The sequence below is a fragment of the Bos indicus genome, chromosome 28, assembly GCF_029378745.1.
Source record: "Bos indicus isolate NIAB-ARS_2022 breed Sahiwal x Tharparkar chromosome 28, NIAB-ARS_B.indTharparkar_mat_pri_1.0, whole genome shotgun sequence".
Taxonomy (NCBI): Eukaryota; Metazoa; Chordata; class Mammalia; order Artiodactyla; family Bovidae; genus Bos; species Bos indicus.
The window spans coordinates 8,655,859-8,679,277 of NC_091787.1; the positions used below are offsets into that span (position 1 = coordinate 8,655,859).

A 23,419-nucleotide genomic window follows, 5' to 3' on the forward strand; every position below is an offset into this window, starting at 1 on the left:
AGAAGCCATACAAATATTTAAAAATTAAATTCCATGTAGTCATATTTGATCAATCACATTAAAAAAAGAATAAAATTACATAAACCTATATAATGTTATAAATCAATGCTACCTCAATAAAAATATTGGAGAAGAAAATGGCAACCCACTCCAGTGTTCTTGCCTGGAGAACCCCAGGGACGGGGGAGCCTGGTGGGAGGCCGTCTATGGGGTCGCACAGAGTCGGACACGACTGAAGCAAATTAGCAGCAGCAGCAATAAAAATAAATTAAATTTAAAAATATATAAACCTGAAAATATTCTGAAAAATTCCATGACAGGTAGATACCACAGTGAACAAATACTTCCTGATTTATATTGTTAGGTTTCTTAGCTTATAGTGAAAATAGCCGCTTTAATTTTAGTATCTATATTTACCCAATATATGTATTTCTTAGCAAAATGCTTTCATGACAAGGAAATTTTATTTTACAACAGTTAAATTTACACTTAAAGTGTTTAAAGCTGTCTATCATACTGGTGCTACAGAGTGTTTATTATTCTTTAAATTTAAATTAATTGAAATATTATTACCTAACTACGTTAGTTAGTAGATGGTGAAAGCAGATGGTGGGCTTTTCTTTCATAAAATAAATATTTGTTTTCTAATCAAATGAAATAGATAAAAATTGCATTTAGGCTTCAAGTTAACCTTGTCTGAGTTATTTAATGTTTCCAGACCTCAGTCTTTCATCTACAAAAGGAGGTTAGATGAAAACATCTCCATAGTCCCAACTAGCTTTAAAATTCTGTTAATTCTATAAAAAGGAAACAGCAAAATACCATATGGTCTTACCATTGTTTAAGCAAACACAGTAATGTACGAAAACCAGATGATTTAGTAATTATTAGTTTACACAAAGGATTCTGTATTTTCACCCCAGAATTGGCACATTCTCTAAATATAATTTACACTAAACTTTAAAAAAATATACCTGATACTTATTGAAAGTACAAATGCAGATTTTTCTGAATCATGATCTTATCTCTACTAACATAGTTATCTCACACTGATATTAAAATTAAAAAGCATAGTGTATATGAAAGCATTTTAGAAAAAAGGTTGTTTATAACTGTAAGATATTTTAGACATTTTGGAAAGTATTCAAATAAACAGTATGTTCATAAATGGAGTTACTTTTCCTTGTCTGAGTGATGTGAGAGACAGGACTTTATCTCAAAAAGACTATCAGAAATTATGCAACCTAGAAATTACTTATCTATAATTAAAATTTACTGATTAAAAAAAATGATTTGATATGAAAATGTTACCTGATCAATGATAGAATTTAGCTTCGTAAGTAACAGAAATCCTCGGCCATGGACAAGGTATTGTCCGAGGGTTGCCATGTGGGTTTCCTCCTCTTCTTCCTCCCTGGCCTCCACTCTCTGGACCACTGCATTGCAAAGCCGGTTGACATCGGTCAGAAACTCACGTGCCAACGAGTTACTGTCAGTGCTCATGACCGAGCTATAAAATAAATATTACATAAAAGATTAGAAAAATAAAAATGTTGTATAAAACTATTAATATGTGTTTTTATTGCTATTTGTTTTTAATTGAAGACTGACTTTAAATTATTGGGCATTGGTACCTAACCTTATAATCTTTTCAGACACAGTTCTGATCTAGTCTGCTGCTAAGTTGCTTCAGTCGTGTCCGACTCTGTGCAACCCCATAGACGGCAGCCCACCAGGCTCCACCGTCCCTGGGATTCTCCAGGCAAGAACACTGGACTGGGTTGCCATTTCCTTCTCCAATGCATGAAAGTGAAAAGTGAAAGGGAAGTCGCTCAGTCGTGTCCGACTCTTAGCGACCCCATGGACTGCAGCCTACCAGGCTCCTCCATCCATGGGATTTTCCAGGCAAAAAGAGTACTGGAGTAGGGTGCCATTGCCTTCTCCTCTGATCTAGTCTGGTACTCCTTAAATATTCCTGCATGGCAGAAATCAGTCCTGGGTGTGCAATGACTGAGAAAGCACGGGTAAGTCACAGTGCTGGGAAAGAAAACACTAGTGGGTGGTGGCGGCTAAAGTAAATGCTGACTTCCTCTCTAAAATGGCCTCACTCTAGAATAAAAATAAACCCATTACTTATAAAATACTCTTGTTGTACATATTTTGAAAGATAAATGGATCTTTAAAAATATAAACTGTTTTTCACCTGACAGAACCCAAAGACGCTGACATCATTCTGTAGGTTTTGAGGCTGTGCACATTTTTTAATCTTACCAGAGGAGACTGGTAGAAAGTAAATAACCAAGAAACACGGAAAATTCATCAGATGTAGTACTGACAATGCACATAACTCAACTGAAGGGCTGACACTGTGAACAGCTATGACCAAGTTCATTCAAGGGTACGCAAGAATATAACTCTTCCACAAATGCAGCCCACTGACTATATAAGACATCATCAGTTGCAAGGCACACTGAAACTTTAGAAATTTTAAAAAATGTGAAAAACAAAAAAACTGTGGTAATAATTAGGGCCTATCTTCTAGAAATTAAGATAATAGAAATTAACATGAATTTTTAGACAATTGATGAGGAAATAAGTTCAATCTCACTTCCTAAACACATAAGATGCCATGTCAGTAAAAACAATTATATGCAGAAACATTTTTCCATATTTAAAAATGTATATAAAATACATACACAGTTACATATATAGGGTATCATATATAAATGATCTATTACCTGATTGTTTCATTTAGATAGTTCAGAAATCTCTACATGAACTCTTTCTCTGTTTAACAGCTGTATGCTTACTGTTTTTAATACATTCCACTGCATGTGTATTTTACATATAGTACATGTGTTTCATTAGTAGATGTACTATAACAATGTAGTCAATTTGTCATTGTTGAATATTTAGGTTGTTTCCAGCTTCTTACTATCATAAACAAACTGCAATAAACACCTTATAATACCTGCACATTTATCTTATTATTTCCTTGAAGTAGAAATTACTGTTATATATTTCTGTTAGGTTTATTCCAGGTGTCGTATAGTTTTCATCATTATTCTGAATGGGATTTTATTTTCCATTATATATTCTACTGCTAAGTCGCTTCAGTCGTGTCCGACTCTGTGCGACCCCATAGACGGCAGCCCACCACGCTCCCCCGTCCTTGGGATTCTCCAGGCAAGAACACTGGAGTGGTTTGCCATTTCCTTCTCCAATGCATGAAAGTGAAAAGTGAAAGTCAAGTCGCTCAATCATGTCCGACTGTTAGAGACCCCATGGACTGCAGCCCACCGGCTCCTCCATCCATGGGATTTTCCAGCAAGAGTACTGGAGTGGGGTGCCACTGCCTTCTCCATTATATATTCTAACTAGGATACAAAACTGGTATATAAGGGGCCTATAGGAAGTAGATTTATTTTGAGATATATATTCTAACTAGGATACAAAACTGGTATATAAGGGGCCTATAGGAAGTAGATTAATGTTGAGATATCCAAACCTTACTCCTATATCCAAACTTCCTACTGAACTCTCTTATTGATCTTCTTGGAATTTCCAGATCTAAAACCGTGTCAACTACAAATTACAAAAAATGTAAACTTTTCCATCCAATATGCACACACTTTTCACTCTTCTAGCTGCATTAGTTATTAACAGCACTAGCAGAACAACACTGGCAGGGGGGCACTTCTGCCTGGCACAGTAAGAAATACTTATTTCTTCCCACACACCTAATAAGAATGCTGAATTTAACTGAATGTTTTTCAGCCATTCTGAATGCCAACTGAAAAGATGATTGCATGGCATTTTTAAAAGATTTTTTTTTGGAACATTTCAAATGCCTGGAAAAAAACAAAGATTCTATAACGTGAGATTATAGCAAATACTCAGACCTCAGATCTAGCAAGTATTAACATTAAACTATGTTCAGTTCAGTTCTCGTGCTGGGGGGATGGGTGTGTGCATGTGTATGTGTGTAGAGAAATCAAACCTTATAGTACAGGAAAGCTACACTCCACCCATACCTCTTCCACCTCCTTAGTTGTTGTTTTATCATTTCCATATATATTTTTATAATTTTGATACATCATAGTCATAACATATTTAGTATCATTTATTTTTAAAACGTATGCACCTTTTTATAACTTTGCTTTTCCCTCTCAACATTAAGTTCATTCCTTTAAACCATTGCGCAATGAGCCACAGTATGAATAAACCATAATTTACATGTCTAGAAAGTTTAGGTATTTTCACTTTGGGTTTAAATTAACGTCATATAACTATTAGTTTCAAAGTCTTAGACTGAATCAAGTATTTTGGCTGTTAATATATGTTACATTAAATACTCACCAATCTTTCAACACTTCTGTAACATTTAGGGTCTTTATAATTTGAGTTCATGAACTGGACGAAACAAATATTCTTAGAACAAAGCTACACCTACCAAAAAAAAAAAAAAAGCAGGATAAAACAAAACAAAACAGGATAACCATTTATGGCAATAGCTAAACACAAATAATTTTAAAAATTAAAAATCTGACACAAAAACCAGAGGCTAGTCTTCATATTTGATGTATGAAACAGCCAACAATTTTTTTTAATCTCAAGAGCACACTAAAAAATGCCTGTAGCTTTAAGAATGGGATCTTGAGAGATGAAGTCTTGGAACATATTTGATAGGTACAAGACAACCTGATCACAGCTCCCTACACCTCCTCTCCCAACTCCTAACTTATAACCTCCAGTAAACCACTATAAAGGAGGAAGAATTTGGCATCATCTGTCTTCTTAATAATGAAATCTAGAAGGCAGTAGAATATCATCTATATACTATGACAGTCAAGTTATTACTTTCCTGTAAAAGATATTTGAGGATACATGAGAACTCAGAAAATACTACAGCCAACAAATGAATAAACCACCACCAAGTTTCCTACCCTTTCTGAATTTTTAAAAATGAATTAATCGCCTATGTATAACACAGTGAAGGCTATTTCTAGAATATCAAAGGATAAATTCCTACTTCTGGGATAGCAAGAAGATGCTTCTCTGTAGTTTTCTCCTTTACTATAACTTTTACCTTTTACAAGCAGAGGCATGAAAAATATTTTCTTATTATAGTTATAAGGCAAACAGTAAGGTTTATTTTGAACCACAAGCTTTTAAAGTCAAAATGACCTTTAATTGCTTAAAATGCTCAAATCTAGAGCATTGTCTTGAATTCCGTTCAGCTTGACAGACGGTTCTTGTACTACACACTATTCTAGGCCCTTGAGAATAAAGTAGGCAGGAAATAGGACAGAACTGCCCTTAGACTACACAAGACTTTGTGTGAATTAGGGAAAAAACACTTTTCCTAGGATGGTGCAGCCCATGGCACACAGCTACCAAAGCACAGACTGGATCTCAGTCTTACTTGCCCACTCCACTGGCCAACCACCAGGGCATCAACTGCTCCATCAAACAAGAGAGTCCTGGAGTGGAGTCTCAAAACGCCTTCCATACCTGCTCCTACTGTATCATCCTTATATTTTTAACTCTAAAATTACAGACGAGGAAATCACCTATCGAACGATGAGCATAAGGAGGTAGTGTATAAATTGCTCTGACTATTGGCACCCTCTAGCCTGGATTACTACAAGATGGAGCCATTTATCTCAGATGCTAAAACGATTCCAGCTAACTCAGGCTGGCTACTAGAAGTGAAAGTTGCCAGAAAACTGGATCCATCTGTTTCTCTTACTGAGAGACATTTCCAGGTCAAGCGGAGGGACTTTTTAATGCTCTTACAAAGCCCCTGACATGGTTTCTTTATCTCCATATTGTACACGGTCCAGCTTGGATATCCATCCAAAATCATAAGCCCACCCACCACAACAATGAGCTGTGTCCTCCTGCACTCTGCCTCCTGCACTCATTATTCACAGCTGTACTTTGACTTTAAAAAAAATCACTCAATATTATGCTAGGTGTCCATAAAGTATGGAAATACAGTTTTTTAATAAATTGAAAATGTGCCTTTTAGAACATTACATGTTTTTGCCCCTGTGTAGCTACTTATCTGATGACTATCTTACCTCTTAGGTAACAAGTTCCTTAAGGCCAGGGACCCTGTCTTGTTACTTTTTGTACTTTATAGCAAAAATGCCAAATTTCAAATTCATCATCATTACAATTTTCAACTTATAACTATTGTTATAATGTCATAATAAATAAAACTTGCTCCCAACAATATTACTAGAATTTTTATACTCTTAAAATTTTACCATAAATGAAATGAATCCTAGCAAAATGCCTATAATCATATAAATGACCTTTTCAGAAAAACAAGAGGTTTCATTTTCTCTAATTCAGCGACTAGCAAAGTGTAAAATATAAAATAACCAAAAAAAAAAGCAAACAAAAAACTGACAGTGTATCAGTTATAACCTCTGGTTTTATGTCATTAGAAATGACATAAGTGTCATCATCAGTATGCCATTTAATTAAACAAACATTTATTGAACAGTTACTATACACCAGCTATTATTTTTGACACAAAAAGAAAAATCCCTTTGCTCATGGATTCTAGTGGGGCAGAGACACAAAAAATAAATGTAATGCCAGTGTAAAACAGAATAAGGATACAGAATGACAGGAAGGCTACTTTAGATAGGGTTGGCAGGGAATGTCTAAAGAGGACATTCTGAGCAAAACCCTGAATGAAGTAACAAAACAGTCCATGTAAGTATCTGGGGAAAAAGTATTACAGGGCATTGAGACTAGTGTATATTTGATGCACCAGATACTGAATACAAGAGAAAAAAAGAAGTTAGATATTACTACAGAAGTATGAAAAGTCACTCACTCTTACTTTTCAGGGACTGAAGTAAGATGTAGAAAGAAACAGGGGTGTTCCTCTGGAACGGTCTCTCCCGAACAGTGGAAGTCTCCTTCCTGCCCACCCTCCTTTCCTTGCCTAACCTCCAAAAATTTTTTTTTAAAAAAAAGAGAGACTACCAAGTTTTTTTTAAGGCTATGTGAGGAACAGCCCAGATCATTTATACATAAGACTGTTTGGGAGAGAAAGTATAGTAAAGTTTACCCTTAGCTCTGTCAAGTCTGACAGGTCTCTTAAGAAGCAAATAAAGGGTATCAGGTAGGCAGCTGGATATACCAAGCGGGTTCAGGTGGGAGGCTGGAACAGGTGAATCAGTTTGGGAGTTATCAGCATGCAGATGCATTTTAATGAGATAATATGGATGAAATAACCCAGAGGAATGCCATCTGAAAGAACTTTCTGCAATGATGGGACTGTGGCTAGTGGCTAGAGTACTCAACGCAGGGGGGGGGGGGGACGGGGACCCAGAGAATGAGTGCAAGTGGAGCAGAGAACAGGTTCTAGGACTGAGCCCTGGCGTCTACATCACTGAGTTAGGGAGATGAAGAGATTCCAGCATAGGAGGCCAGGAAGGAACAGCATGTGAGGCAGAAAAAATTCAGGAGCATGGTCCTTCCCAGAAACCAAGTGAGGAAAACCTGAAACAGGAAAGAGTGATCAACTGTGTCAAATACTGCTGAGAGGTTGAGTAAGATGGAAATGGGGAACTGACCACTGGATTTAGCAACACGAAAGTTACTGACAACCCTGTCAAACAGTGTCTTAGTGGAGTGGCAAAGAATGGCGCAGAAATGGAGGCAAGGTGTTAGAAAACCCTTTAGAGGAGTTCTGTCAAAAAGGGTAGCAAGGAAATAGGTGGCAGCTTGAAGGGGACTCAGGATAGGGGAATTGTTTAGTTTTTTAAGAAAAAAAGATATTATGGCATGTTTGTAAGCTATCATAGCATATTCATGTAGCATGTTTCTCCAACAGAAAAAGGAAAATAGATGAAAAGCTACAATGAGGAGATAACACCAGCAACAATGAGGAGGCAAAATAAAGAGGCTCCAATGTGCAAGCAGAAGGAACAGTGCACTTGAGTCAATGGAGTAAGAAGCATGACAGGGTTCACAAGTACAGATGCAGGAAGACTCGTGTATCTGGCAGTAGGAAGACCAAGATTTGGAGGCTTCTATTTTCTCAGTGAAATAAACCACAGGGTAATCCAGCTGAGAGTGAGAAGTGGGAGGTGTTAAAGTGATGAGTGGAACAGTGTCAAAAGCAGCAGCCTCTAAGAGATTTCCCACACGGCTGCAGTAACTAAAATCAAGTTCCGCTGTTCAATAACTGTACCTATACTAGAGCCCAGCTCTCCATGTATCCCCCAAAACAGAATGATAGAACAGATGACGTCAAATACCTCATGGGATTCTATGTATATTACAGCTGCAGCATTCTCTTGATCTGCACATGTACATCCCTATCAAAAGCAGAAACTGGGTCATCTGCATGAATTAGTTTTAGAGACTCTCCTTAACCTTTCCTGTCCATCTATTCTTTCTGTAAACATTTGCAAATCTTTTAAAATGATCTTTAAGAAGCTTTTGTGGAGATAACTTCAAACTCACTAAAGTCTATGGAATCTACATTCTTTTTTATAATTTTGGAAGTTTATTCCTCATAATCTTCTAAAAGTTTTCAAATTCACTGTAATAACTCAAAGATTACCAGTTGAGCAATGACATTAACAAATTTTCTCAGAATCTGAACCTGAGGTGTGAATTCATTTAGAACAACCAGAGGTTCTGGTACAATCTCCTTCTCAATCTTGGGCTTACATTTTCTCCTATTATTCTTCTTACTTCTACCCTTATTAATCTGTGTATAGATCATTCTTCATGTTAGAGAAGATGCAAAGAAAACAGAAATTGAGAAGTTGCATTTATTCTGTCTCTGATCATAGAGTTGGTTTGTTTAAAAGAAGAATCCATTATTTGCTTGTTATTTTCATGTTCTATATATAAAATGTAAAGGTCAGTTTTGACATTTTAAAAATCTTAGCTCATTATTCTCAGAGGGTTGTGTTCCTCTTTTATATATAAATAATTTTGTTTTTGTTATTTGTTTCTCTTTCCTTGTCCTGCACATGTTATTTCAAAATGTGAGTTCATTTGGCCACATTGCCTCTACTTTTTCTTCACAAATTATTTCCAACTGTTCAATAAAGCCTCTGTCTATGGACATCTTACAACCACTTTCCCTTCTAGAAACTACATATGGCACCTTATCTATCTTTTCTTTGCTATTTAGGAACTCTGTATCTCCAATTCTCTATATTCCAGCTTTGCTTCAAGTCTTCTTTCTGTTTATTATTTATTCACTTACCTATAACTTACTAAACACCTGCTTTGTGCCAGGCACCAAGAGCACAAAGTGGGAAAGCAGTCCCAGTCTCTGCCCACCCCCAGGAAGATCACATTATGTGGTAAAGGCAAACCAATACACAGGGCACTGTGTACTGGTAAGAAGTACTGAACCCAATCTGAGTGGTCAGGGAAGCCTCATGAACGAGATAATTTTGAAAAAAGTTGAACAGGTAAAGGGAGAAAAGGAGAGAAGAAAGGCATTCCAGACAGGAAGAGAGGCTCAAGTCAAGTCCCCAGAACAATTACAGTAAGTTTGGTATCAAAAAGCAAAATGGGAAGCAGGAAAACAAGGATGGAGAGAATAGTGATCAAAGATAAATAAAAGGATTTCCTGGGGTGCTGGCTGAAACCTGTGAATTTCTGATGTGATCAATTTTCTCAAACGTTTCAGATTCTCCAGGATTCAGCTGCTTGGATCTCATAATAGAGAATACAGACTGTATCACTGATCTTGAAATGAGGGTTCTGGTGAGTGGAGGCAGCAGAAGCATAAGAGGAAGGAATCAGGGGTACAGGTGAAAGAATAATTCGTATGGTCAAAAACGGGGTACAAGCTGGGTAGAGAAAAGAAAAAGGCCAGACACATGTTGCCACACAAAGAGGAAATTCAGGTACTCAATCTCTATGAGAGAGAACAGAGAATGTAGCAAGGAAGATATGGGAATTTATAGATTTCTGAATCAAACAGTTCCAGATGATGACAACATTCAGAGTGTGACTCTGCATGTCAGTGTTGGAGGGGAAGTGAAAGGTCACTATAGTTGAGTAATCATGAAGTTAGTTTTCTGGACATTAGCTCTTCCCATTATGTTCACTAACAAAGCCCTCACAGAGGGTCAAAATTAGGCTCAGAGTATCAGCTCCCCGAGTATTTCCTTTACCTTCTGGAAATGCAATGGTCAATAAAATGAGCTTTGCTTTTACTGAGTGAGACCTCCCACAGACATTTTAGGAAGGCTGACTTTGATATTTTAGCTCTGATCTGGTTCTGGTTCTGGCTCTGCCACAACCTATTATCCAAAAGATCACAGAATTATGCTATCATCCTCAGTACAATGTATTTTTCAAACATTCACCTTCGTGAAATATGGTAGGGCTACTACACCTGCCCCTACACCAAGTCATGACTACATATTCTTAACTTTTAGGCATTTTTAAAATATATTATCGATTCTATGCTTTAAGCAGTGCTACTGATGATACTACATTTACCACAGAAGACAAAATCTCAACAATATGGCAAAAAGTTCTCCAGTGGTCACTAAGTTTCTTCCTCAAGAACTATTAAATAATGAGTGGTCTTGGTGATAAGGAGGACAGAGTCTACTGTGCTACAATTCACTTTTTCACTAATTCATTAATTCAACCAATATTTATTACTTAATAAATATTTCAATAAATGTGTACTAGTCTGTTTTTGCTAGTTTCTGAATCTGTTCTGAACAGTCAAATTATTAGTATTATAACAATGGTGAAAACAAAGGCGGGAGATTTGGAATCAAACAATTACTGTCCAGTCACACAGAGCTCTATGTGTGAAGTTTGGCCTCCTCCCCATAAAATGTCCACGGAGTTGCTATGTGGATCTTCAGAGATTATATGACATCGGTAAGCATTTTCGGAGAAGGCAATGGCACTCCACTCCAGTACTCTTGCCTGGAAAATCCCATGGATAGAGGAGCCTGGTAGGCTGCAATCCATGGGGTCGCTAAGAGTCGGGCACGACTGAGCGACTTCACTTTCACTTTTCACTTTCATGCATTGGAGAAGGAAATGGCAACCCACTCCAGTGTTCTTGCCTGGAGAATCCCAGGGACAGAGGAGCCTGGTGGTGGGCTGCCGTCTATGGGGTTGCACAGAGTCAGACACGACTGAAGCGACTTAGCAGCAGCAGCAGCAGCAGCAAGCATTTTTGGTAAATGTTTTATGCAGTTCAATTTTAAATGCTTCTGTTAGGTCCATACCATTTCTGTCCTTTATCGAGCCCATCTTTGCATGAAATGTTGCCTTGATATCTCTAATTTTCTTCAAGAGATCTCTGGTCTTTCCCATTCTGTTGTTTTCCTCTATTTGTTTGCATTGATCGCTGAGGAAGGCTTTCTTATCTCTTCTTGCTATTCTTTGGAACTCTGCATTCAGATGCTTATATCTTTCCTTTTCTCCTTTGCTTTTTGCTTCCCTTCTTTTCACAGCTATTTGTAAGGCCTCCTTAGACAGCCATTTTGCTTTCTTGCATTTCTTTTTCTTGGGGGTGGTCTTGATCCTTGTCTCCTGTACAATGTCATGAACCCCCGTCCATAGTTTATCAGGCACTCTGTCTATCAGATCTAGTCCCTTAAATCTATTTGGCACTTCCACTGTATAATCATAAGGGATTTGATTTAGGTCATACCTGAATGGTCTAGTGGTTTCCCCCACTTCCTTCAATTTAAGTCTGAATTTGGCAATAAGGAGTTCATGATCTGAGCCACAGTCAGCTCCAGTCTTGTTTTTGCTGACTGTATAGAGCTTCTCCATCTTTGATTGCAAAGAATATAATCAATCTGATTTTGGTGTTGACCATCTGGTGATCTCCATCTGTAGAGTCTTATGTTGCTGGAAGAGGGCGTTTGCTATGACCAGTGCATTCTCTTGGCAAAAGGACAGAAATGGTATGGACCAAACAGAAACAGAAGATATTAAGAAGAGGTGGCACGAATACACAGAACTATACAAAAAAGATCTTCATGAACCCAGATAACCATGATGGTCTGATCACTCACCCAGAGCCAGACATCCTGGAACAAACAAAGCTAGTAGAGGTGATGGAATTCCAGTTGAGCTATTTCAAATCCTAAAAGATGATGCTGTGAAAGTGCTGCACTCAATATGCCAGCAAATTTGGAAAACTCAGCAGTGGGCACAAGACTGGAAAAGGTCAGTTTTCATTCCAATCCCAAAGAAAGGCAATGCCAAAGAATGCTCAAACTACCACACAATGGCACTCATCTCACACGCTAGTAAAGTAATGCTCAAAATTCTCCAAGACAGGCTTCAGCAATACGTGAATCATGAACTTCCAGATGTTCAAGCTGTTTTTAGAAAAGGCAGAGGAGCCAGAGATCAAACTGCCAATATCTGCTGGATCATTGAAAAAGCAAGAGAGTTCCAGAAAAACATCTATTTCTGCTTTATTGACTATGCCAAAGCCTTTGACTGTGTGGATCAAAATAAACTGTGGAAAATTCTGAAAGAGATGAGAATACCAGACCACCCGACCTGCCTCTTGAGAAACCTATACACAGGTCAGGAAGCAACAGTTAGAACTGGACATGGAACAACACACTGGTTCCAAATAGGAAAAGGAGAACGTCAAGGCTGTATACTGTCACCCTGCTTATTTAACTTATATGCAGAGTACATCATGAGAAACTCTGGGCTGGAGGAAGCACAAGCTGGAATCAAGACTGCTGGGAGAAATATCAATAACCTCAGATATGCAGATGACACCACCCTTATGGCAGAAAATGAAGAGGAACTAAACAGCCTCTTGATGAAAGTGAAAGTGGAGAGTGAAAAAGTGGGCTTAAAGCTCAATATTCAGAAAACGAAGACCATGGTATCTGGTCCCATAACTTCAGGGCAAACAGATGGGGAAACAGTGGAAACAGTGACAGACTTTATTTTTTTGGGCTCCAAAATCACTGCAGATGGTGATTGCAGCCATGAAATTAAAAGACGCTTACTCCTTGGAAGGAAAGTTATGACCAGCCTAGATAGCATATTGAAAAGCAGAGACATTACTTTGCCAACAAAGGTCCATCTAGTCAAGGCTATGGTTTTTACAGTAGTCATGTATAGATGTAAGAGTTGAACTCTAAAGAAATCTGAGCACCAAAAAATTGATGCTTTTGAACTGTGATGTTGGAGAAGACTCTTGAGAGTCCCTTGGACTGCAAGGAGATCCAATCAGTCCATCCTAAAGGAAATCAGTTCTGAATATTCATTGGAAGGACTAATGTTGAAGCTGAAACTCTAATATTTTGGCCACATGATGCAAAGAGCTGACTCATTGGAAAAGACCCTGATGCTGGGAAAGATTGAGGGCGGGAGGAGAAGGGGCAACAGTGGATGAGATGGCAGCACCGACTCAATGGACATGAGTTTGGGTAAACTCGGGGAGTTGGTGATAGGCAGGCAGGCCTGGCGTGCTGCAGTTCATGGGGTCGGAAAGAGTGGACTGGACTGAGTGACTGAACTGATTTTAAATGCTTGACACCAGCGTAACATGTTCCAACAGAGAGTGCCATCTAGAGGAAGAAAAGATCACTACACTCTTTCCTCAGACCAGTTTGCAGAAAAATTAAGGGTATGCATATGGCTTCCGCAATATGTGAACCATGAACTTCCTGATGTTCAAGCTGGTTTTAGAAAAGGCAGAGGAACCAGAGATCAAATTTCCAACATCCACTGGATCACGGAAAAAGCAAGAGAGTTCCAGAAAAACATCAATTTCTGCTTTATTGACTATGCCAAAGCCTTTGACTGTGTGGATCACAATAAACTGTGGAAAATTCTGAAAGAGATGGAATACCAGACCACCTGATCTGCCTCTTGAGAAATTCATATTCACGTCAGGAAGCAAGGGTTAGAAATACAGACATGGAACAACAGACTAGTTCCAAATAGGAAAAGGAGTACGTAAAGGCTGTATATTGCCACCCTGCTTATTTAACTTATATGCAGAGTACATCATGAGAAACGCTGGGCTGGAGGAAGCACAAGCTGGAACCAAGATTGCCGGGAGAAATATCAATAACCTCAGATATGCAGATGACACTACCCTTATGGCAGAAAGTGAAGAGGAACTAAAAAGCCTCTTGATGAAAGTGAAAGTGGAGAGTGAAAAAGTGGGCTTAAAGCTCAACATTCAGAAAACGAAGATCATGGCATCTGGTCCCATCACTTCATGGGAAATAGATGGGGAAACAGTGGAAACAGTGTCAGACTTTATTTTTCTGGGCTCCAAAATCACTGCAGATGGTGACTGCAGCCATGAAATTAAAAGACACTTACTCCTTGGAAGGAAAGTTATGACCAACCTAGACAGCATATTCAAAAGCACAGACATTACTTTGCCAACAAAAGTTTGTCTAGTCAAGGCTATGGTTTTTCCTGTGGTCATGTATGGATGTGAGAGTTGGACTTTGAAGAAAGCTGAGCGCCAAAGAATTGATGCTTTTGAACTGTGGTGTTGGAGAAGACTCTTGAGAGTCCCTTGGACTGCAAGGAGATCCAACCAGTCCATTCTGAAGGAGATCAGCCCTGGGATTTCTTTGGAAGGAATGATTCTAAAGCTGAGACTCCAGTACTTTGGCCACCTCATGTGAAGAGTTGACTCATTGGAAAAGACTCTGATGCTGGGAGGGATTGGGGGCAAGAGGAGAAGGGGACGACAGAGGATGAGATGGCTGGATGGCATCACTGACTCGATGGACGTGAGTCTCAGTGAACTCCGGGAGCTGGTGACGGACAGGGAGGCCTGGTGTGCTGCAATTCATGGGGTCGAAAAGAGTCGGACAAGATTGAGCGACTGATCTGATCTGATCTGATCTGATGATGGAGTTTCCAAGGAAACACTGAAAATAAAAGCAGAAAGTATCTGCATTTTTTGCCTTTTTCCTTGTCTTGTGACTTCTACAGTAAACAAGAAGAAAAAGAAAACTAACAAGAAAAAATGTTATAATAATGAACTTTATTCTTATGGCCTGATTAAAAACCATACTTTTCCTCATCTAACAGCATCATCTAAAGGACTCAATTCTTAATTTTTCATTGAACACCAAAATTTCTGGTAAATTGTCTTTTAAAATAATATTGGATTGGCCAAAAAGTTCATTTGCCTTTTTTTGCATGATGTTATGGGAAAATGCAAATGAACTTTTTGACCAACCCAGTATTAGGTACATACTTACTAAATCTGCTACTTACAGTAGTATTAGAGAAATTATAATCACAAAGAATATTTTTCAGAAATGTATTAGGTACCAAAAAATAGAAGACTACTAAAAATCATAGGATTATTGTGAGACTTACACAAAAATTACACAAAATAATTAGTACTCAGTGAATTCTTACTCAATCAGAATCTGTTGCAATCTGAAGCAGCTTTCATGAAAATAAGGGTTGTTCACATGAACTCTTAACTATGCTAAATCCCATTTCTTCACAGAGTTTAGTATATATTGATTATAAACTGATTTATGACTTTGCCAAAGATCTCACAGATTCTTTGCAACATATCACTAAAGATCAAAAAAACTTGAGGAAAAAATGATAACACTATTTTTATCATTTCGTGCAGTTACAAATGGCAGAAACTTTCCACTTCATACTCTCCAACCCCACATTCTATAGGTGACAATAATGAAAGCCAGCATTTCAAGGTCCTATGACAATTGTCTTGGGAGTTATATTATATTTTTAGAGCTAATTAACTGGAACTAAAATAACGACATTTAGAAGACACAGCTTTTTTTCTGTCAGGTCAATTAAAAATCAATGGGTAAGGAAGTTTCCTTAACACTGCCTCTAAACATTGCCCAGAATGTTGCCCAGAATCTTTACTCAAAGTTCACTAGTCTGCAATCTGTACACCTGCAAACAAGATTCAAAAATCTCCCCCTACACAATTTTGTAACCATAGCACAGAGCCAAACATACAAGAGATTTGGATGGGGGAAGGGAGAATATACTAGGAAATGATCTTGTTCAGATAATACAATTCTCTTTAAAGAATCAGCTAGATAAGACATATCGGTTGAGTTAAATTATACAACATCTAAGAAGCAAATATCTGCTAACCTAGGCTTTACCTTGTAAATGTTTGGTCATACTAGATATATTAAATAATAGCTATCAGAATGATTCCCAACTACAGACTTAAGACAGAAAGTTTACGATGATATTATTTACATACCAAATTTTTTTCTTCTTACAAATAGCTTACTTGCTTTTATTCTAATTGAAGTATAGTTGATTTATAATAATATTACATTAGTTTCAGGTGTACAACATAGTGATTTAATATTTTTATAAATTATCTTCCATTTAAAGTTACTACAAACTAATGGCTATATTTTCCCGTGTTGTACAATATACTCTTGTTGCTTATCCATTTATTACCTATATTTATTAATATAAGCATCTTTACAACCTATGTTATAGTGGAAAATAAATATTCTCTTGAGAAAATTGAAGTAAAATTTGATAGTCATTGAATATGAAAAAGTAAAACATATTTCATGGGCTTATTTTTACAAAATCCTTGGAATTTAAAATGAGAATTAAAGGGTGTGACACTTCAACAAAGTTCTAAATTAAATAGCTAAATCGGAGATCCATAAAAACTACCTTACTGCTGCTGCTGCTAAGTTGCTTCAGTCGTGTCCAACTCTGTGCGACCCCATAGATGGCAGCCCACCAGGCTCCCCTGTCCCTTGGATTCTCTAGGCAAGAACACTGGAGTGGGTTGCCATGTCCTTCTCCAATGCAGGAAAGTGAAAAGTGAAAGTGAAGTCCCTCAGTCGTGCCCGACTCTTAGCGACCCCATGGACTGCAGCCTACCAGGCTCCTCCGTCCATGGATTTTCCAGGCAAGAGTACTGGAGTGGGGTGCCATTGCCTTCTCTGAAAAACTACCTTAGTGATAATATAAACCTTTTTTGCAAGATAAATCACAATCCCATAATTACTGATAATTCACCATACTTGAGGATGATGTTCAACTTCCATTTAATGATTAACTTCAAAAGAAATTATGACAGTTGTTTCAGATTATAGCTGTTGTTTAGAGCTCAGGTGCTTCTTGACAAATATTGAACTTGATTTTCCGAATTCTGCATGAAAGAATATCTGGTTCACAGTCAGGATGTCACACATTCTTATGAAGTTTAGACTGGTCTCCAGCTCCTTGAATACTAATGTGGTATTCATGGGAAGAAAAAAAATGTCATTAAAACTTTGAACTTTGGACCCTAAGGATTCTGAGTAACTACCCCAGTCCCCCTGGGGAACTCAACTGACAGTTCCAATTCAGATGGCTAAGAACACATTTGTCATGCCCCCAACCCAGTTCCCTGTCAAGCAAGGGGAGAAGGTGTTCCCACACATCCAAGTCATTTGGGGTGGCCCTGATGATCAAGGAAAGGGCTCCAAAAGTAGGGTAGCACATGTGAGGCAAACCCTAAGGCCAGTTAAGCTTGATGATGTTAACACCAGAACTTCCCCAAACCTTCTTCCCAGGGTTCTCTCACAATGCCACTTTCAGGGACACTGTAGTTTAAACAACCTAGAGAAGAGCCTTATAGATATAAATACCTCATATAACATTGTCTGCAAAGGCAAATCGTTTACAGTCTGGATAACTATCTTAACAGAGCCCACTCTAATACTCTTGCCTGGAAAAAATCCCATGGATAGAGGAGCCTGGTGGGCTGCAGTCCATGGGGTCGCTGAGAGTCGGACACGACTGAGCGACTTCACTTTCACTCTTCACTTTCATGCACTGGAGAAGGAAATGGCAACCCACTCCAGTGTTCTTGCCTGGAGAATCACAGGGATGGTAGAGCCTGGTGGGCTGCCATCTATGGGGTCGCACAGAGTCGGACACAACTGAAGTGACTTAGCAGCAGCAGCAGCAGTATCTCCCTCAAAATTTTACATTAATAGATAAGAACCCTAAGACAGATGGAGGTTAAGAGATTTCCCAAAAGTCACAGGGCTTTACATCTTCAGATTCCTATCCAATGTTCTTCCTAATACGGCATTAAATTTTTGAGAAATGTCGCATAGCCAAACCAAAAAAGAATCTGCCTGCAATGCAGGAGACCTAGGTTTAATCCCTGGATCAGGAAGATCCCCTGGAGAAGGGAAAGGCTACCCACTCCAGTATTCTTGCCTGGAGAATTTCATGGACTGAAGAGCCTGGCAGGCTATAGCCCATAGGGTCACAAAGAATCGGACATGACTTAGTGATTAACACTTTCACAGCCAAACTATATCTTTTAGAATATTACCTGTCAGCACATTCTAGTGATTGGGTCTGGCACTAAGTGTAACTATAATTAGGCAGTAATCATGCCTATCTGTCCTCCAGGCAATATATCCTGCCATCCTAAACTTCTCAAGGTCTTCTACAGGTTCATGTTATCATTTTCCATGTTTCCTCATGTCTCATTCACATCAAGAAGTGAACTGAAAAAAAGAAAATTCTGCTCCTCCTGGAAAGAAGTATTTATATTTTAACAACAAGTAACACCTTCCGCTCTAATGGGGATTGCAACATAAGAGGGATAAAAGTTGACTGGCTCTGACCTAGTGTTCCATATTAAATATATCAGATCAGCTCAGTCGCTCAGTCGTGTCCGACTCTTTCGACCCCATGAATCGCAGCACGCCAGGCCTCCCTGTCCATCACAAACTCCCGGAGTTCACTGAGACTCACGTCCATCGAGTCAGTGATGCCATCCAGCCACCTCATCCTCTGTCGTTTCCTTCTCCTCCTGCCCCCAATCCCTCCCAGCATCACAGTCTTTTCCAATGAGTCAACTCTTTGCATGAGGTGGCCAAAGTACTGGAGTTTCAGGTTTAGCATCATTCCTTCCAAAGAAATCCCAGGGCTGATCTCCTTCAGAATGGACTGGTTGGATCTCCTTGCAGTCCAAGGGACTCTCAAGAGTCTTCTCCAACACCACGGTTCAAAAGCATCAATTCTTCGGCGCTCAGCCTTCTTCATAGTCCAACTCTCACATCCATACATGACCACAGGAAAAACCATAGCCTTGACTAGACGAACCTTTGTTGGCAAAGTAATGTCTCTTCTTTTGAATATGCTATCTGGGTTGGTCATAGCTTTCCTTCCAAGGAGTAAGCGTCTTTTAATTTCATGGCTGCAGTCGCCACCTGCAGTGATTTTGGAGCCCAGAAAAATAAAGTCTGACACTGTTTCCACTGTTTCCCCATCTATTTCCCATGAAGTGGTGGACCAGATGCCATGATCTTCGTTTTCTGAATGTTGAGCTTTAAGCCAACTTTTTCACTCTCCACTTGCACTTTCATCAAGAGGCTTTTTAGTTCCTCTTCACTTTCTGCCATATATAGAACTATATAATAACCCTTAACTAGTAAATGTGGAGGAAAATTTGATTGGCTCAGAAAGGAGAGGTCATCCTGGCTCCTTGTACAAAAACGTGGCCAGGAAATAAGGAACCCAAGCACAGTGTAGCAAGGCAGAATTTTAAAGGAAATTCCAAGAAAGTCATACCCAAGTGTATCACACTAAAGCCCTTCAAAAAGCAGTTCGTTTTCTCTAAAACAAATTGGACAAGCAGATAACTCAAAAGATTATCTGTATTTGATCCTGGGCACCATAAAAGAATGGAAATTTTGAGACATTGTGGCTGCACCAAAAGGAACGATGAAGGCCCGTCAACTAAATCATCTCTCTGGGCTGTACATTCCTACTGGGAATAATTTTGCTAGAAGTTTTACACTGAATAGCTCATCCATCTCCGTAACAGATCTCTAGATTTTTACAGAATGATAATGATGGTGATACACCTAATACCTACCATGTTTAATTACTACACACTGGGCACTTCCATAAGCACTCTATTGGAGTGGTTGGTTTAATCCTCATAACAGTCTTGTAACTACAAATATACCCTTATTTGTCACATGTTGGAAATTGAAGCACAGTGAGGTTAGGTAACTGTTCAAGGTCACAGAGCTACAAGTATCAGACGCAGGATTCAGAACCAGGCAGTCTCTCTGTATTCTATCAAATTTCTCTTCTTCAAAACAAACACTGACTCCTCCCTCCAACAAATCAGCTCTTCCTTCCTCATTCCTGTTTCAGTTAATGGCCTCTACCCAGCCACTCAAGAGAAAAAGAAAGAATAGCACTTCATCTGGGTAGTCAATTCTTCCTCTTGACAGCTGGCTGGTTCACCTCTGCATCTCCTACTCGCTTATTCTGTGACCTTAGACTTGATTTCCTCTAAGTCTCAGTTTCTTATCTATAAAACTGAGTTCCTAAGAGCACCTCGAGTTGTTGTGAATGTTAAAACTAAATGAGATAGCACTCTGCCTGGCAGACTGTCAAAAGATCAATAATTGTTAGCTGTTATGATCATCACCTTGAATCTGGTCCTTGCCCTCTCATCTTATGACGAAGCATTCTCCGGTCCTCATCTCTCTCACTTGCAATACCAACAGCCTCTTAATTGGTCGCTTTTCCTGGTGCATTTCCATTCAGTTCAAATTCTACAACTGCTAAAAATGTCAGCCACATTCCTTAAAATAATAAATGGTACTTCAATTCCTAGGGAATAAGATCCTAATTCCTTATTATCATGCTATGGAATTCCCTCCGCTAACTTTTGTTTTTAATCTCTCAACACATCTCAAAACACAATGTACCATGCCATAATTCCTCCTAAAGGTTCTCAACATTATTTCACTTTTTTTTTTTTTTTAAATCATGTTGCTGCTGCTACGAAATTCCCACTAACTACCAATTACTTTTCTAAATGCCTGCATCTTAGGACTCACTACATTGTATTATGGGATTACACTGTTTCTTTCAAAGCTAGATTATATTTTATCAAGGGAAATCAGGTCTTATTTGTTTAAAAATAAGTCAAATAGTAAGAGGTCAATAAATAGAAACCAATTCATTTAATACTAACTTTGACAGTAAACATTTTGTTACTCAAATTCCTTTATGAAATATTCCCACACCTAAAGCACTGAGAAATAAACAGGCACATTTACAGGAGCCTTTCTCCATACCACGCAAGAACTTAATGTATTAAGGAAAGTGCTACAGAAACACCTAAAAACCTTTACTAATATTTAGATTAGAAACAAAAAACTTCAGCGATAAAAGCGTAGATGTTTATTCTTCCTATGTTAAAGAGTATGATTCGGAGTTTACAGTTTCAAAGTTCTTTATTTATTTATTTATTTTCTCCCTCACCTCGGGCCGGGCCGCCGCCGCGGCGCGTGCGCGCGCTCACCTGCAGCCTCCGCCGAAGCTTCGGCGGCCCGCGCTCCGCCCCCACCCAGTGGGAAGCGCCTCAAAGTTCTTTAAAATCAACAGTAGACATGGTGGTTTTCCATACCTCCTAAAGAAACACACACACACAAAATCCTGGAGCCTTATGCTAAATGTGAAACAAAAACAGTAAAAAATAATTTATAGAGTAACATCATAATGATGAACAGTTTTTAACATATATATTGTATAAGGTAAAGGGCCTGCAAAATAAGTTTCAAAAATACTGAACACAGGTATTGACAAGCTTGAAAGACTTCTTGCAAATGTAGATTGTTCTGGTTTCCTCATTCCTCTGTAATTCTTACAGACACAATGAAAATTAGCTTCCCTTCTAAAGAAAAAAATTCAGCTGAGGCAATTATAGACAAATGTGTTTACTATTACAGAAGAGTTCACAGCAAGAAAAACAACAGTAAGACCAAACTGAGATCTGGTTGCTTCATCTGCTGTTCTCTAACCATTCATGAGGATGGACAGATAGTAGGAGAGAAGGGCACAGGGACTGGGAGTGATCAAGAACAGAAGTAAAACAGAAATACATATTAAACAGTTTCTGAGATAATGCATTTCAGATTCAACCTACACTTTATATTGTTTTTCAACCACACTGGTATCATTACAATCTAGTTTCTATCACTGTGATCTGCATGTAGACATGTGCAAAGAAAAAGGGTTAAAGTTACACATGAACTACATACTAGAAACCAAACACCATTGTTTTCCATGTTGTATAAGGCATCTTTTAGCTATGGGATTACATTTTTTAAGTGTATTAAAATATTCAAGAATTTGGTGGTATAAGAGAAAGAATACTAGACTAAAAGTCAAAACACTTTCAGTTTTCTGTTTTGCGTCAAATTCTTTGGGATCTCAGGCAAAGTGCTTTTCTGATCCCCATTCTTCTTATACATATTCAAACAAAGACACAAGTAGATGATCTCTAAGTATTTTTTAGGCTATGGGCTTTCGTTAACAGTACAATAGTCAGAAAATAGTAATACTGTAATGCTTGTGAACTGTGGTGTTGGAGAAGACTCTTGAGAGTCCCTTGGACTGCAAGGAGATCCAACCAGTCCATTCTGAAGGAGATCGGTCCTGGGTGTTCTTTGGAAGGACTGATGCTAAAGCTGAAACTCCAATACTTTGGCTACCTCATGCGAAGAGCTAATTTATTGGAAAAGACTCTGATGCTTGGAGGGATTGGGGGCAGGAGGAGAAGGGGATGACAGAGGATGGGATGGCTAGATGGCATCACTGACTCAATGGACACGAGTTTGGGTGAACTCCGGGAGTTGGTGACGGACAGGGAGGCCTGGCGTGCTGCAATTCATGGGGTCGCAAAGAACTGGACACGACTGAGCAACTGAACTGAACTGAATAGTCATATAGTAACTGTAAGCATCAAGATTAAGATTAAAATTACACATTCTAAATGTTTCTTTAAACTGCGCATCATTAGGTTTTGTCAAAACCAGAGATTCTATTAAAAAAAAAATAAGATGTAGAGAAAATAAATACATTTCAGTAATATGGAATGTATGACTTTAGAAATAGACTCCAAAATTTTAAAATAAAGCTAACAGAGAAAAGCAGGAACAGTTATCAGCATTACTGTCTTTGGAATCATCGTTAATAGGAAATCCAGAAAATGGCAAAGGATTTTAATCTTTAATAGACTAAAAGAAAAGTCATAGTGTATTAAAGGTTCAGATAAGTAAATATCAAAAAGTAGTGTAAGAGTGAGCTGACAAATATAAACAGCTGCCCTACAAGTCACACCAGCAAAATTTCCTCTTACCATTGGCCAGGATACACTGATTTTTGCACTTCAATGAACGAATATTCAGAAAATGTAACAATGAATGCATTTTATGAACTGACTAATGTTCTCCTTGCCTTTCAAATAAAGTACATAGTTATAATAATTGAAGAACCCATTCTCACCATTGTTTTAATTTTACACTCATCTAAACTTTGTATAATAATTATGTTGTTGAAAAAATATTTATGCAATTAGGGCTTCCCT

General features: G+C 38.4%; 1 protein-coding gene across 5 annotated transcripts in view; it reads right to left on the reverse strand.

The window, feature by feature from the left end:
* The window catches only part of LYST (lysosomal trafficking regulator), a 176,423-nt gene that overhangs the window by 143,696 nt on the left and 9,308 nt on the right, over positions 1-23,419 (reverse strand). For 4 of the 5 annotated variants that reach the window (XM_070782294.1, XM_070782293.1, XM_070782290.1 and 1 more), the window contains exons 2-3: positions 4,360-4,449; positions 1,312-1,510 (exon numbers count right to left, since the gene is read on the reverse strand). In XM_070782294.1, the coding sequence (XP_070638395.1) occupies positions 1,312-1,503 (192 nt within the window). In that variant the 5' untranslated portion in view covers positions 1,504-1,510; positions 4,360-4,449. The remainder of the gene's footprint in view (positions 1-1,311; positions 1,511-4,359; positions 4,450-23,419) is intronic. The other variant, XM_070782292.1, reaches the window with a different exon arrangement.